We start from the raw sequence: 17535 nt of genomic DNA, 5'->3' as shown, positions 1-17535 counted from the left end.
CTTTCCATTTCGCTTCTACAAATACAATCGCCATCTCAGGACCGCGTTAAAGAGCCGCCTGTTTGGAGTAAAGCAGGGAGGACAGCTGTCTCCCTGCCTTCTCCCTGCTCTCCTCAGCCAATCAGAGGAGCACAGGGCCGGGTCATCTCCTCCTGGCTGCCTGCTGCAACAGTGCCCCCTCCCTCTGCCCTACCTCCGCCGCTGCTGTAGTAAGGTGACCCGACATATGCATATGCCGGGTCACCACCCCCTAAGTATAGATGAGCGGTAAAACCGAACCGCTCATCTCTACAGGTTCCACAGAGGTGAGCGAAGGGAATGTGTTACTACAGAGGTAAGCGAAGAAAATGTGTTACAACAGCAGTGAGAGGGGAATGTCTTACTATAGAGGTGAGGGAGGGGAATGTGTTACACAGATGAGGGATGGGAATGTGTTACTATAGAGTTGAGGGAAGGGAATGTGATACTACACAGGTGAGGGAGGGGAATGTGTTACTACACAGGTGAGGGAGGGGAAATCAAATGTGTTACTACGGGGTGAGGGAAGGGAATGTGTTACAAGACAGGCGAGGGAAGGGAATGTGTTACTATAGAGGTGAGCAGGGTAATGTGTTACTCCAGAGGTTTATTTAATTTTCCTGGAGAAAAGCACAAGCGCAATAAAAAAAATCACTGGGAAAATGGCAGCACCGCCATTTTACTGGGTATATGTGCATGCGCCTCGCTGGGACACTACCCGTGGGCCCTCTCCCTTCACCCCTTTTCCACCACCGCAAAAAACCCAGGTTATTGCCGTGTCAACCCGGGTCACGGCTTGGTGGAAAAGGCTCCTAGGAAAAATTCTTGATCTGACATTTCTTCCCGGGTCTCGAGCAGGGTTTTACTTGTGTAAAACCCTGGTAAAGCTCAGTGGAAACGGGTGTCATTAGACCCGGGTCCCGTTTATAGCATAGGGAGAGCCACATTTTCTGGTGCTTGGAGATGATGAGGTAAGCCCCAGCTATATCCCGGGTCCAGTCTGCGGTGGAAGTGAGGTTCAAGCCGCTGTGACATGGCTTGAAACCTGTGTTCAATGCCCCGGACTGGACCTGGGATTTTGGTGGAAAAGTGCTATAAGTCGCCCCTGGGTTTGTGGCATACTTGCCTACTCTCCTGGTACTGCTGGGAGCTTCCCGAAAATTGGGGGCTGCTCTTGGCCCCCCGCAAGAGTAGGCAAGTCCCCCGGGATGGCCGCCAACCCCCTATGTCCCCGCACACACGCGAAAGTGGGCGGTTTGGGGGTGCGATGAAGTGATTTTCGCTGAATCGCATCATCGTAGCCCCGCCCCCTGCTTTATAATGCCGATAATATCGGCATTATCAAGGGGGGGCAGGACCACCGACAGCCGCGTCGGGCCCAGGTGACAGGGGGCGTGATCTAATTGCGGGAGGCGTGGTCACGCCCCCTTAGAAAAAAAAAAAGCAGCCACGAGCAGTCTCCCAGTGCAGCCCAGCACACAGCAGCATGTGCTGGCCTGCTGTGACGTAAGAGGGAGGGGGAGAGGTGCCGGACCCAGGCCTCTGCCGGGCCCCTCCAGCAAGCCCAGGCATGGGTAATTAGTACCCGCACCCCCCTCCCTCTCGGCGCCCCTGGGCGGGGGAGCAAGTACTAATTACCCGGTCCCGGGCTTGCTGGAGGGGCTCGGCAGGGGTCCGTGTCCGGCACCGCTCCCCACCCCTATTACATCATAGCAGCCCAGCACACGCTGCTGTGTGCTGGGCTGCACTGGGAGACTGCTTGCGGCTGCTAAGGAGCAGCCACAGCAGTCTCCTATGCCTGTGGGGGGAGCGATCAAGCTGATCGCACCCCCCACTGGTTAAGTGCCAGGCTGAGGGGGCATGGCCATGCCTCCCATGATTAGGCCACTCCCCTTTTACTTGGGCCTGGCGCGGCTCTTGGCGGGCCTGCTGGGTGCGGCTGCCAGAATGTCGGTAAGTATGGTTTGTGGGCATACTTTGGGCACATCAGGTCACTGTATTGTAGAGATAGCCTTGTGACTGACAACAGTCTATAAAATGGATTGCTAGAGAGCCGAGACATTTTCTAGACGCGCAGTCCTGCATGTTCAAGTTTAAACCTGTTTTTTCCAAAACACATTTTAATGTGATTAGTTGTGTACAGAGTGCAGACGATGACCGTGTAGATAAGTTCCATTGCTGTGACCTAATTTCTCCTTTCCCCCCTTGAAGCATAGTTCAGACTGACGACAGCAGGGAACTCATTTATTAAACTGTGTTGACAAGTTATGTTGTTTCTTCCCATTCCCTGGATCGTTTCTCCCACTTATTGCTCAATTCTCTGTTGTGAAAAGTAATTGTTATCATCCTCCGGGGTGAGTGAGCTGTTTTTAAAGGGACCTTCTCATATGAAGAAAGGGCTGATTAGGGTTTATAGACTATAAATATATCATTAGAAACTTATACGCCAGCTTTTGTAACTCCTTCAGGTGACTACTTTTGAGAAATAGCAACAGTAAAATGTATTTTATAATAATCATTACCGTAAACTATAAACGAGGTTGTACTGTGTGGCCTAATTGCTTATATGCACTACAGGGGTAAATTTAGATGTACTGAGTAATTGTACCCAGTGGGTGAACCATTAAACCCATGATAAGATTTTTGCCTGGAATTACTGAAAACGGGATGTAGTTGGCACACAATGCCGGCGGTCACAATACCGACGCTGGAATCCCAACAAAGGTCAGAATCCCGGCACTACAATCCCGGTGGCTGTGATCCCGAAGGTAAGTATTAGGGTTAGGGTTCGGTTTAGGGTTAGGCCAGAGGTTCCCAAAAGTGGTCCTCAAGGCTCCCCAACATTTCAGGTTTTAGAGATATCCAGGGTTGAGCTCAGGTTGTTAAATCAAACTGACTGAGATACTAATTAAGTCACCTGTATCTGGGGCAGTTTATAAAATGACTGAAGCTAATTGGTTGCTATGGGCAACTTCTCCATTTTTTACCTTTAGACTGCTTGATCTATATCCCCCATTGTCTTATGAAATAGTTATATGCAGTTAAATTGAGGTCTAATAAACTAAGCTAGGGATGGGTTTTCAATGTACTCAATCCTCCCATGGGTACCCAACCATGACGATGGTCATGTGGACAGATAGGGTAATGACTGAGTGTACCAAAAGGTTTTAATAGTAATCCCCATTGACACACATTTCTTTGGCTGCTTGTACAACATTGGATTTTCCCGAAGCTGCATGCTTACCCTGGGAGCAGCCAAAGCCGGCCGCACCATGGTCCCCGAGGTTCTTTTCGGTGGCCCTAGGAATATGTTAATGAGAATGTCTAAGGAAGTATATGTTAGTGGCCATGTCTCCGGATGAATATGTTAGTGAACATATCTCAAGAATTATGGCTGTGTCTCGGGATATGTATGTTAGTCTGTATGTCTCATGAAGTACAGTATATGTTAGTGGGTTTCGGGAGCTATGTGTTAGTGTACATGTTTCAGGAAGTATGGGTTCATAGTAGGGGTGAGCGGGTTCGGATTTCTGAAATCCGAACCCCCCCGAGCCCCCCCGATCCGAGTCCGATCCGAGTCAGGCTCGACTTTTCCCGCCTGACTCGGATCTGAAATCGAGGCAAAACGTCATCATCCCGCCTTCCGAGTCTCGCGGGTTTTGGATCCTATATAAGGTACCCGCGTCGGCGCCATTTTCTCACTCGGCTGTGGACAGTGAAGAGGGAGGGTGGGAGTTAGGGCTGTGTAGTGTAGTGCTGCTGTTGTCCACTACTTCAAAGTCCATAGGGGCTGGCTGTATTGTGCTGTGCTGCTGTTGTTAATAGGGGCTGTGTCCACTACTTCAAAGTCCATAGGGGCTGGCTGGACTGTGTTGTGCAGTCAGTTCTCCATAGGGGCTGTGTCCACTCCAAAGTCCTGTGCAGTGTCCCAGTCCTAAAGGGGTGCTGTAGTGTTGTCCAGGGGGTGCACTGTCCATCAGGGGTGCTCCCCCCAAGTGCTAAAAAAATAATATATTTTCTATGTTTGTGAATTGTGTGCGCAGTAGCCGCACGTGCATCAACAAAGTAGTGCCAAGCGTGCGCCTGTGTCATAAGTAAAGGGCCGGCTGGCTTGACCGTTAAAGGGTGCTGTAACCCCCAAAGTACACTCCAGTCCAAACCAAAAAAATAATTATTTTCTGTGTTTGTGAATTGTGTGCGCAGTAGCCGCACGTGCATCAACCAAGTAGTGCCAAGCGTGCGCCTGTGTCATAAGTAAAGGGCCGGCTGGCTTGACCGTTAAAGGGTGCTGTAACCCCCAAAGTACACTCCAGTCCAAACCAAAAAAAAAATAATTTTCTGTGTTTGTGAATTGTGTGGCCAGTAGCCGCACGTGCATCAACAAACTAGTGCCAAGCGTGCGCCTGTGTCATAAGTAAAGGGCCGGCTGGCTTGACCGTTAAGGGTGCTGTAACCCCCGAAAGTACACTCCAGTCCAAACCAAAAAAAAAATTATTTTCTGTGTTTGTGAATTGTGTGCGCAGTAGCCGCACGTGCATCAACAAAGTAGTGCCAAGCGTGCGCCTGTGTCATAAGTAAAGGGCCGGCTGGCTTGACCGTTAAAGGGTGCTGTAACCCCCAAAGTACACTCCAGTCCAAACCAAAAAAAAAATAATTTTCTGTGTTTGTGAATTGTGTGCGCAGTAGCCGCACGTGCATCAACAAAGTAGTGCCAAGCGTGCGCCTGTGTCATAAGTAAGGGGCCGGCTGGCTTGACCGTTAAAGGGTGCTGTAACCCCCAAAGTACACTCCAGTCCAAACCAAAAAAAAAATTATTTTCTGTGTTTGTGAATTGTGTGCGCAGTAGCCGCACGTGCATCAACAAAGTAGTGCCAAGCGTGCGCCTGTGTCATAAGTAAAGGGCCGGCTGGCTTGACCGTTAAGGGTGCTGTAACCCCCGAAAGTACACTCCAGTCCAAACCAAAAAAATAATTATTTTCTGTGTTTGTGAATTGTGTGCGCAGTAGCCGCACGTGCATCAACAAAGTAGTGCCAAGCGTGCGCCTGTGTCATAAGTAAAGGGCCGGCTGGCTTGACCGTTAAGGGTGCTGTAACCCCCGAAAGTACACTCCAGTCCAAACCAAAAAAATAATTATTTTCTGTGTTTAGCCGCACGTATATATCAAATTGATATAACATAAATGGAGGACCAAACTTTCTCCGATAAAAATAAAATAGAGAAAGATCAAGAACCACTTCCTCCTAGTGCTGAAGCTGCTGCCACTAGTCATGACATAGACAATAACATGCCATCAACGTCGTCTGCCAAGGCCGATGCCCAATGTCATAGTAGAGGGCACATACAATCCCAAATGGCAAAGTTCAGGAAAATGACCTTGAAAAAGACATTTAAATCAGCTGAAGAGAAACGTAAACTTGCCAATATGCCATTTACGACACGGAGTGGCAAGGAACGGCTAAGGTCAATCCCTAGTATGTTCATGACTAGTGGTTCAGCTTCACATGACGATGGAAGCCCTCCTCCCACTAAAAAAATCAAAAGAGTTCAGCTGGCAAAAGCACAGCGAAGAACTGTGCTTTCTAAGAAGATATCACAAATCCCCAAGGAGAGTCCAAGTGTGGTGGTGGTTGCGATGCCTGACCTTCCCAGCACTGGACGGGAAGAGGTGGCTCTTTCCACCATTTGCACGCCCCCTGCAAGTGCTGAAAGGAGCACCCACAGTCCACTTGCTGATATGCAAATTGAAGATGTCACTGTTGAAGTACAACAGGATGAGGATACTGGTGTAGCTGGCGCTGAGGAGGAAGTTGGCGAGGAGGATTCTGATGGTGATGTGGTTTGTTTAAATCAGGCTCCGGGGGAGACAGTTGTTGTCCGTGGGATGAAAAAGCCCATCACGGTCATGCCTGGGCAGAAGACCAAACATTCCACCTCTTTGGTCTGGCAATATTTCTATCCAAATCCGGACAACAACTGTCTTGCCATATGTGCCATATGTAAAGGTGAAATAAGTAGGGGTAGGGACGTCAACCACCTAGGAACATCCTCCCTTATACGGCACCTGCAGCGCGTTCATAAAAAGTTACTGTCAAGTTCAGAAACTTTGGCTAAGACCGTAAGCAGTCCAGGGACACCTAAATCCCGTTGTCCTGTTGTATCCAAGCGCCTGCAAACCACACCGTCAACTCCCTCCTCGTCAATTTCCTCCTTAGTCAGGATCGGAAGTAGTCCTGCAGGCCATGTCACTGGCATGACTGACTCTCCTATCCGGGATTCCTCCGGAGGATCCTGCATTGCTACGCCTACTGCTGCCGCTGCCGCTGTTGCTGCTGCTGGGAGTCGTTCATCATCCCAGAGAGGAAGTAGGAACACCACTACTTTTACTAAACAATTGACCCTCCAACAGTCCTTAGCGAGGAGGATGAAGTACGACAGCAGTCATCCTGAAGCAAAACGTATAACTGAGGCCTTGACTGCTATGTTGGTGTTAGACGTGCGTCCGGTATCCGCCATTAGTGCAGTGGGATTTAGACAATTGATGGAGGTAGTGTGTCCCCGGTTCCAAATCCCGTCTAGATTCCACTTCACTAGGCAGGCGATACCGAGACTGTACAGAAACGTCAGAAAAAGTGTCCTCAGTGTCCTGAAAAATGCCGTTGTACACAATGTCCACTTAACCACGGACATGTGGACAAGTGGAACAGGGCAGACTAAGGACTATATGACTGTGACAGCCCACTGGGTAGATGTATCACCTTACGCAGCAACAGCAGCAGCGTCACCAGTAGCAGCATCTCAGAAACGCCAGCTCGTTACAAGGCAGGCTACGCTGTGTATCACCGGTTTCAGTAAGAGGCACACCGCCGACAACCTCTTAGAGAAACTGAGGGAAATCATCGCCCTGTGGCTTACCCCACTTAGACTCTCCTGGGGATTTGTGATATCTGACAACGCCACCAATATTGTGCGGGCATTACATCTGGGCAAATTCCAGCACGTCCCATGTTTTGCTCACACAATAAACTTGGTGGTGCAGAATTTTCTGAAAAGCGACAGGGGCGTGCAGGAGACGCTTTGGGTGGCCCGAAAAATTTCTGGCCACTTTCGCCATTCAGCGACTGCGTGCCGAAGACTGGAGCGCCAGCAAACACTCTTGAACCTGCCCGGCCATCACCTGAAGCAAGAGGTTGTGACGCGGTGGAACTCAACCCTCTATATGCTTCAGAGGATGGAGGAGCAGCAAAAGGCCATACAAGCCTATACATCCACCTATGACATAGGCAAAGGAGGGGGTATGCACCTGACTCAAGCACAGTGGAGAATGATTTCCGTGTTGTGCAAGGTTCTCCAGCCCTTCGAACTTGCCACACGTGAAGTCAGTTCAGACACTGCCAGCTTGAGTCAGGTCATTCCCCTCATCAGGCTTTTGCAGAAGCAGCTGGAGAAAGTGAATGAGGAGCTAAGACGGAGCGATTCCGCTCGGCATGTGGGACTTGTGGATGAAGCCCTTCATTCGCTTTGCCAGGATTCCAGGGTGGTCAATCTGTTGAAATCAGACCACTACATTTTGGCCACCGTGCTCGATCCTAGGTTTAAAGCCTATGTGGTGTCTCTCTTTCCGGCCGACACAAGCCTGCAGAGGTGCAAAGACCTGCTGGTGAACACACTGTCAGCTGAAGCGGAACGTGACACGTCAACGGCTCCTTCTTCATTTTCTCCCACAACTGGGGCTGCCAGGAAAAAACTTAGGTATCCTAAGCAGCCCGCTGGCGGTGATGCAGGGCAGGCAGGACCAAGTTTGGACATCTGGTCCAGACTGAAGGACCTGGCAACAATTTCTGACATGTCTACTGTCACTGCATATGATACTGTCACCATTGACAGAATGGTGGAGGATTACATCGGTGACAGCATCCAAGTAGGCATGTCAGACAGTCCATACCTGTACTGGCAGGAAAAAGAGGCAATTTGGAGGCCCCTGTACAAACTGGCTCTATTTTACCTGAGTTGCCCCCCCTCCAGTGTGTACTCCGAAAGAGTGTTTAGTGCAGCCGGGAACCTTGTCAGCGAAAGGCGTAGGAGGTTGCTTCCACAGAATGTGGAGAAGATGATGTTCATCAAAATGAATTATCAGCTCTTCCAGGGAGACCAGCCTCCATAAGGTACAGAGGGACCTGTGGTGGTGGATTCAAGTGGGGACGAGTTAATACTTTGTGAGGATGAGGATGTACACACTGAAGAGGGTGAGGAATCGGTGGATGAGGAGGATGAGGATGACATCTTGCCTCCGTAGAGCCAGTTTGTGCAGGGACACATTAATTGCCAGCTTGTTTTGTGGGGGCCCAAACGAACCAATCATTTCAGCCACAGTTTTGTGGCAGACCCTGGCGCTGAAATGATTGATTTGTTAAAGTGTGCATGTCCTGTTTATACAACATAAGGGTGGGTGGGAGGGCCCAAGGACAATTCCATCTTGCACCTCTTTTTTTCTTTGCATTATGTACAGTTTGGGGCCTAGTTTTTCTAACTGCCATCCTGTCTGCCACTGCAGTGTCACTCCTAGATGGGTCACGTGTTTGTGCCGCCCACTCGTGTCGCTTAGCATAGTCATCCAGCTACCTCGGTGCAACCTTTTGGACATAAAAACACTATTGTGAGGTGTTCAGTGTTCAGAATAGACTGGAAATGAGTGGAAATTAAGGTTATTGAGGTTAATAATAGCATAGGAGCAGAAAAACCTACAAATTCTGTGATTTTAGCTGTTTTTATGCTTTTTTTCAAAAAAATACAGATCCAAAACACAAAACCCAGAACCCAAAACACGGAAGGGTGGTTTTGGCAAAACCAATCCAGATCCAAAACACGAAGAAAGATCCAGATCCAAAACCAAAACACAAAACACGAAAAGTGGCCAGTGCACACCCCTAGTTCATAGTCATATCTAAAGAGGTGTAAAGCTGCATACACACGGTACCACCAATGACTTGAAAGATATCTTTCAGTGAAGTCATCCTGACACATCTCTGAACAGACAAAGCTGACAATATCGTCCAAGTTGGCCTGCATGTTTGGATGATCATAGATATTGTTATCGCTCATGTGGGAACGCGCATTGTTGGTCGATCATTGCATAAAAATAAACGATATGAACGATATATCATTGAACGAAATCATTATCGTTTATATCGTTCATAGATATCGTACCCTTAGTGTGCATGTCTCATTAGCAATAATGGGCCGCACACTACCATCAGCCCTCCCTTTGTGATTTTGAACAGGGGTGCCGACCTTTTGGAAGACCAGGGCACATCCTCCACAGAACAGCTGTCTCTGGTTCCTTCTGGCGCGTGTAGAACCGGTCAATAATCATATTTGTTGTCTAATCAACAGCTGTCTATGCTCATAACATAAAGCGAGGGCCCATCTTCTACATTTTGCTGGGATAACCAGATTGGTGCGGCGCTTGGTGATCTTTAACTACTGAGGAATGAAACTCTGATATTATTTGCAGCAACTGAGGAAGAATCTGAATTCTCTTTAATTCGTTATATTTTGTTGACCGTTATCATGTTTATCAGGGAAACTACAGTATGGCCATGTAGAGGGGTGGGTGGGCGCTCCAGCCGGTGCAGGGCTGCGCAGTGTGACCTCTGTCCTCACGTCACGCTGTGCAGTGCGCACAGCCGGGGGTGGGCGGAGCCAGGCCAGCGTCAGGGCACTCTGCTGGAGTTGCTCAGTGCTGCCCGGTATTTAAAAAAAAAAAAACATTTATGGCCAATGCCAGCAACAGACACCGTGCTTCCAGCAGGGAGCAGCTCAGAAAGTTTTTCCCACCCGCTGTCCCAGCCCCTGGACCGCTGTGGAGTGAGGTGAGAGGGAGGGGAGGCGATTGGAAGAAGTGCTGCTTACCTGCAGTAATTGGATTAGTCTGCCCCTGCGTGCATGTTTATATAGAACTTGGTGTTATTTTTAAAAATATTACTTATTTTCCACAGCATTCCTTAATTTCACAGAGTACATGTAATTTCCCCAGCCTTGATGGCTTCCTGCCCTAAACCATCTTCTTGGTGAGCCTTGAAAACTGATGCAGGTCTAAGGACTGTGCACATTTAACTCAGCATCTGACTGGTCAGGTTCTTTGGGGTCTACATTTGGGTGTGTTACTCAATGACAGATTTACACAAGATTTGCAGACTTTCTGCATACGAAGTGTAGTGTGTAGTTTGGAGATTTATATCTCTCATACAATAAGCTTTCCAGGCAAAGAAACTACATTTCTGAAGAATGCACCCACCAAACTGCCACTCTAAATAATATATAGCCAGGCAGATTAGGTAATTTATATAATGGATAAATGGGATCATATGTAATATCAAAGATCAGTTATGTGATGTAAGCAGATATCAGCTTTTATTAGTGTTATGTACTCACAGAATATAATAATATCATACGCCTTGTATAACTTTACTAAATACGCCAATGGTCTAGGCGAGTGTAATGCTGGCCATACACGGGACGATTGATCACACGATTTGGGCAGTTTCTACAGGTTGGACAGACCAATCTTATGAAAATAGTTGTATTTTGAGTCTTCTGCGACCTCGATGCGCGTCCCCGCCATCGTCTAGTTGGATCGCAGATCAGATGATTTTGCAGAGAGATCTCAACTGATCGTGTAGGAATTGACACACATTATGTGATGCGATTGATCAATCAAATGGTCCTATGTGAAATAGTTGCATTTTAAATACAAATCGTCCTGTATCTGAAGGGAAGAATTTTCAAGGGAAATCGTACAACTGATCTGACCAACTTTTGAATCTCACCGTGTATGGCCACATTTAGTCAGCTGTGTTATAAACCTTTCTCCTTTGTTCTTTGCAGGGAGATGCATGGATCCTGCGACAGCAAAAGGTGAGTCTTTTGCATATTAAAGAGACTCTAACCTCAATCTTTTTCCATTTATGTTGTATACAAGAAAAAGTGTGTCTAAGTTCTGTATTGGGTAAAAGACAGGAAGGTTGCTTACATACAGAAGGCAGCAATAAGAGGTCACCAGAGTTCTGCTTCCCCTATACTATTCTGCCTTCCTTCTCTATAATCTCTTAACAAAAGACTGATAATAAAGCTCTTATATTATGACGATAAAGTAAGCCGTTTTACCGGTACCTGGATGCCCCCAGATCTCAAACACATAAACCTAGATGTTCATTGGCGCATGTAGGCGACTGACAATCTAGTTCATAGTCAATATGGCCAAAGTCAGCAACAAGTGGCTGATGAGGTGCAAAATCAGAATACAGTATAGTGGTTAGGTTCAAAAATGTGTATAGCAGGAGGTTTTCCCCCAGTATAAGAAAACAAGTTGGTTGGACAACAACTCTAGCGCTTAGAGGGTTAGGGAGGGGAGGTAGTACTGTAAAATAAAGGGTACAAATGTGGAAAACAATTAATAAAAAGGTCAATGTAAGTGGTTAATATTGTGAAAAGTAGAACTCAACTTTGCTATAAAAATGCACATTTATTAAAGACATGTTTAAAATTATGTCCAATTACCCTTGAAAGAAAGGGACAATACAATGATGAAGAATAAAAGACGAATGTATTACTCTTATAAAAAGGGAGGAAAATAATCAATTATATACAATAGGAGACAGAAACGTACCCAGAGAATGGTCACTCGAAACCCTAGGTAAACAGTTCCTTACAAGTCCGGATTTTCCTAAGGGGTCATTCACAAGGATCCCAATGCTTATAAACTCCTGATCTCTGGTCTGGTTATGGTAAGTACACACACTTGCTGTTGATACGTTTCGACCTCCTGTGGTCTTTATCAAAGCATGATGGTGTGTGTACTGGGTCTGGTTAAATACTTAAGACTGAAAGTACTTCCTGTGCCATACAGAAAGTGAACTACTGTAGGAAGACTATTATGGGTAAAATACTTCTTGTATCTCCTGTGGAAACTAATGATTTAGGACACAAATAGACAGTGCTTTACCTAAGAGACAAATGTGAAAAACATTAAACACAGATCCTGTAGGTGTTGATATAGGTGCCACCGATGTGTGATGGAGGTCAGTCCACAAGAAAGATAACTTAACCAGCTTTTGCTATATTTACCAGGCAGAATAAGTTGCAGGATGACCACAGGGCCTAATGCTGTTACTGTATGTACTGTACAGCAGGTACACAATTTTGACATATAATAGATGCACCAGTTCAAGCCAGTAACTTGTGGGGTATGCACCCACTTACATACAGCGGGTACCTTAAAGGGACTCCAATTTTCTGCAAGTCCTACTCTATCACTCAGAATTATAAAAATGGCAATTTCTATTACACTAGAATTAAACTTCAGAAATGCTCCACAGTGTGAAGCAGCATTTTCGGCAGATAATTGAATCCAATACCTGAGACAGGTAGAGTGGAGAGGGTTAATAGAAGCGTGGGGTACTAATAGTACAGTGCTTATCAGTAGGCTACATACCTTGCATAGCTGTGACTGAGCAAAACACAAGTGTACAGACTGCAAGGTTTACAAAGTCAAGTTCATGTAACATCTGGCAGACCATAGTCACGGAATACATTTCCACAGTAGGAGAGCAACATATGGGAAGGAAGTATAAATAATAACAATAATGAGCTGAATCCATGTAGTACATATTCCCATATTTACATATTTTTCCCTCAGAAAGAAGACACCTTTGTTTATATATATATATATATATATATATATATATATATATATAGCATGAGGATATATATATCGTGTTTCCCCGATAATAAGACACTGTCTTATTCTTTTTTTGGTTCCAAAAAACACCATAGGGCTTATTTTCGGGGTAGGTCTTATTTTAACTAACATTGACAGCCCCTTATGCAGGCCCCCCCCCCTGTAGCAGTGCCCCTTATGCAGGCCCCCCCCCCTGTAGCAGTGCCCCTTATGCAGCCTCCCTTGAGTAGCAGTGCCCCTTATGCAGGCCTCCCCCCTGTAGCAGTGTCCTTTATGCAGGCCCCCTTATTGCAGTGCAAGTACGGTACTTACCTGAGTCACCGCCGTCCGGGAAGTCCCTTTCACTTGCGCGCTGACTGGATCTAATATGATCCAGCAGGCGCGGCCGCACAGGATCCTCAGCGTGCGGGTGACGTCATGACGTCACCCGCGCACTGCATGACTGGGCACGCTGGTCTCTGCAGCGTTCCCAGCTCAAAAAGAAAAAAAGGCAGGTCTTATTTTCGGGGTAGGGCTTATTTTAGACCGGGCTACAAAAGTAAGGGTAGGGCTTATTTTCAGGGTAGGTCTTATTATCGGGGAAACACGGTATATATATATATGTATATATATATTAGGGGTGAGCGGGTTCGGATTTCTGAAATCCGAACCCCCCCGAGCCCCCCCGATCCGAGTCCGATCCGAGTCAGGCTCGACTTTTCCCGCCTGACTCGGATCTGACATCGAGGCAAAACGTCATCATCCCGCCTTCCGAGTCTCGCGGGTTTTGGATCCTATATAAGGTACCCGCGTCGGCGCCATTTTCTCACTCGGCTGTGGACAGTGAAGAGGGAGGGTGGGAGTTAGTGCTGTGTAGTGTAGTGTAGTGTAGTGCTGCTGTTGTCCACTACTTCAAAGTCCATAGGGGCTGGCTGTGTTGTGCTGTGCTGCTGTTGTTAATAGGGGCTGTGTCCACTACTTCAAAGTCCATAGGGGCTGGCTGGACTGTGTTGTGCAGTCAGTTCTCCATAGGGGCTGTGTCCACTCCAAAGTCCTGTGCAGTGTCCCAGTCCTAAAGGGGTGCTGTAGTGTTGTCCAGGGGGTGCTCTGTCCATCAGGGGTGCTCCCCCCAAGTGCTAAAAAAATAATATATTTTCTGTGTTTGTGAATTGTGTGCGCAGTAGCCGCACGTGCATCAACAAAGTAGTGCCAAGCGTGCGCCTGTGTCATAAGTAAAGGGCCGGCTGGCTTGACCGTTAAAGGGTGCTGTAACCCCCGAAAGTACACTCCAGTCCAAACCAAAAAAAAATTATTTTCTGTGTTTGTGAATTGTGTGCGCAGTAGCCGCACGTGCATCAACAAAGTAGTGCCAAGCGTGCGCCTGTGTCATAAGTAAAGGGCCGGCTGGCTTGACCGTTAAGGGTGCTGTAACCCCCGAAAGTACACTCCAGTCCAAACCAAAAAAAAAATTATTTTCTGTGTTTGTGAATTGTGTGCGCAGTAGCCGCACGTGCATCAACAAAGTAGTGCCAAGCGTGCGCCTGTGTCATAAGTAAAGGGCCGGCTGGCTTGATCGTTAAGGGTGCTGTAACCCCCGAAAGTACACTCCAGTCCAAACCAAAAAAAAAATTATTTTCTGTGTTTGTGAATTGTGTGCGCAGTAGCCGCACGTGCATCAACAAAGTAGTGCCAAACGTGCGCCTGTGTCATAAGTAAAGGGCCGGCTGGCTTGACCGTTAAGGGTGCTGTAACCCCCGAAAGTACACTCCAGTCCAAACCAAAAAAAAAATTATTTTCTGTGTTTGTGAATTGTGTGCGCAGTAGCCGCACGTGCATCAACAAAGTAGTGCCAAACGTGCGCCTGTGTCATAAGTAAAGGGCCGGCTGGCTTGACCGTTAAGGGTGCTGTAACCCCCGAAAGTACACTCCAGTCCAAACCCAAAAAAAAATTATTTTCTGTGTTTGTGAATTGTGTGCGCAGTAGCCGCACGTGCATCAACAAAGTAGTGCCAAGCGTGCGCCTGTGTCATAAGTAAAGGGCCGGCTGGCTTGACCGTTAAGGGTGCTGTAACCCCCGAAAGTACACTCCAGTCCAAACCAAAAAAAAAATTATTTTCTGTGTTTGTGAATTGTGTGCGCAGTAGCCGCACGTGCATCAACAAAGTAGTGCCAAGCGTGCGCCTGTGTCATAAGTAAAGGGCCGGCTGGCTTGACCGTTAAGGGTGCTGTAACCCCCGAAAGTACACTCCAGTCCAAACCTAAAAAAAAATTATTTTCTGTGTTTGTGAATTGTGTGCGCAGTAGCCGCACGTGCATCAACAAAGTAGTGCCAAGCGTGCGCCTGTGTCATAAGTAAAGGGCCAGCTGGCTTGACCGTTAAAGGGTGCTGTAACCCCCGAAAGTACACTCCAGTCCAAACCAAAAAAAAATTATTTTCTGTGTTTGTGAATTGTGTGCGCAGTAGCCGCACGTGCATCAACAAAGTAGTGCCAAGCGTGCGCCTGTGTCATAAGTAAAGGGCCGGCTGGCTTGACCGTTAAGGGTGCTGTAACCCCTGAAAGTACACTCCAGTCCAAACCTAAAAAAAAATTATTTTCTGTGTTTGTGAATTGTGTGCGCAGTAGCCGCACGTGCATCAACAAAGTAGTGCCAAGCGTGCGCCTGTGTCATAAGTAAAGGGCCGGCTGGCTTGACCGTTAAGGGTGCTGTAACCCCCGAAAGTACACTCCAGTCCAAACCAAAAAAAAAATTATTTTCTGTGTTTGTGAATTGTGTGCGCAGTAGCCGCACGTGCATCAACAAAGTAGTGCCAAGCGTGCGCCTGTGTCATAAGTAAAGGGCCGGCTGGCTTGACCGTTAAGGGTGCTGTAACCCCCGAAAGTACACTCCAGTCCAAACCAAAAAAAAAATTATTTTCTGTGTTTGTGAATTGTGTGCGCAGTAGCCGCACGTGCATCAACAAAGTAGTGCCAAACGTGCGCCTGTGTCATAAGTAAAGGGCCGGCTGGCTTGACCGTTAAGGGTGCTGTAACCCCCGAAAGTACACTCCAGTCCAAACCAAAAAAAAAATTATTTTCTGTGTTTGTGAATTGTGTGCGCAGTAGCCGCACGTGCATCAACAAAGTAGTGCCAAACGTGCGCCTGTGTCATAAGTAAAGGGCCGGCTGGCTTGACCGTTAAGGGTGCTGTAACCCCCGAAAGTACACTCCAGTCCAAACCAAAAAAAAAATTATTTTCTGTGTTTGTGAATTGTGTGCGCAGTAGCCGCACGTGCATCAACAAAGTAGTGCCAAGCGTGCGCCTGTGTCATAAGTAAAGGGCCGGCTGGCTTGACCATTAAGGGTGCTGTAACCCCCGAAAGTACACTCCAGTCCAAACCAAAAAAAAAATTATTTTCTGTGTTTGTGAATTGTGTGCGCAGTAGCCGCACGTGCATCAACAAAGTAGTGCCAAGCGTGCGCCTGTGTCATAAGTAAAGGGCCGGCTGGCTTGACCGTTAAGGGTGCTGTAACCCCCGAAAGTACACTCCAGTCCAAACCTAAAAAAAAATTATTTTCTGTGTTTGTGAATTGTGTGCGCAGTAGCCGCACGTGCATCAACAAAGTAGTGCCAAGCGTGCGCCTGTGTCATAAGTAAAGGGCCGGCTGGCTTGACCGTTAAAGGGTGCTGTAACCTCCGAAAGTACACTCCAGTCCAAACCAAAAAAAAATTATTTTCTGTGTTTGTGAATTGTGTGCGCAGTAGCCGCACGTGCATCAACAAAGTAGTGCCAAGCGTGCGCCTGTGTCATAAGTAAAGGGCCGGCTGGCTTGACCGTTAAGGGTGCTGTAACCCCCGAAAGTACACTCCAGTCCAAACCTAAAAAAAAATTATTTTCTGTGTTTGTGAATTGTGTGCGCAGTAGCCGCACGTGCATCAACAAAGTAGTGCCAAGAGTGCGCCTGTGTCATAAGTAAAGGGCCGGCTGGCTTGACCGTTAAAGGGTGCTGTAACCCCCGAAAGTACACTCCAGTCCAAACCAAAAAAAAATTATTTTCTGTGTTTGTGAATTGTGTGCGCAGTAGCCGCACGTGCATCAACAAAGTAGTGCCAAGCGTGCGCCTGTGTCATAAGTAAAGGGCCGGCTGGCTTGACCGTTAAAGGGTGCTGTAACCCCCGAAAGTACACTCCAGTCCAAACCAAAAAAAAATTATTTTCTGTGTTTGTGAATTGTGTGCGCAGTAGCCGCACGTGCATCAACAAAGTAGTGCCAAGCGTGCGCCTGTGTCATAAGTAAAGGGCCGGCTGGCTTGACCGTTAAAGGGTGCTGTAACCCCCAAAGTACACTCCAGTCCAAACCAAAAAAAAATTATTTTCTGTGTTTGTGAATTGTGTGCGCAGTAGCCGCACGTGCATCAACAAAGTAGTGCCAAGAGTGCGCCTGTGTCATAAGTAAAGGGCCGGCTGGCTTGACCGTTAAAGGGTGCTGTAACCCACAAAGTACACTCCAGTCCAAACCAAAAAAAAAATTATTTTCTGTGTTTAGCCGCACGTATATATCAAATCGATATAACATAAATGGAGGACCAAACTTTCTCCGATAAAAATAAAATAGAGAAAGATCAAGAACCACTTCCTCCTAGTGCTGAAGCTGCTGCCACTAGTCATGACATAGACGATAACATGCCATCAACGTCGTCTGCCAAGGCCGATGCCCAATGTCATAGTAGAGGGCACATACAATCCCAAATGGCAAAGTTCAGGAAAATGACCTTGAAAAAGACATTTAAATCAGCTGAAGAGAAACGTAAACTTGCCAATA

General features: G+C 47.2%; 1 protein-coding gene across 3 annotated transcripts in view; it reads left to right on the top strand.

Annotated features, from left to right (window-relative positions):
* Positions 1–17535, top strand: part of CPZ (carboxypeptidase Z) — a 150426-nt gene that overhangs the window by 30290 nt on the left and 102601 nt on the right. For all 3 annotated transcript variants that reach the window (XM_088461744.1, XM_088461746.1, XM_088461745.1), the window contains exon 2: positions 10904–10933. In XM_088461744.1, coding sequence (XP_088317870.1) covers positions 10904–10933 — 30 coding nt within the window. The remainder of the gene's footprint in view (positions 1–10903; positions 10934–17535) is intronic.

The sequence above is a fragment of the Taudactylus pleione genome, unplaced genomic scaffold, assembly GCF_031769625.1.
Source record: "Taudactylus pleione unplaced genomic scaffold, aTauple2 ptg001091l, whole genome shotgun sequence".
Lineage (NCBI taxonomy): Eukaryota > Metazoa > Chordata > Amphibia > Anura > Myobatrachidae > Taudactylus > Taudactylus pleione.
Note: the sequence above shows the minus strand (reverse complement) of the source record. Positions and strands in the feature narration are given on the sequence as shown.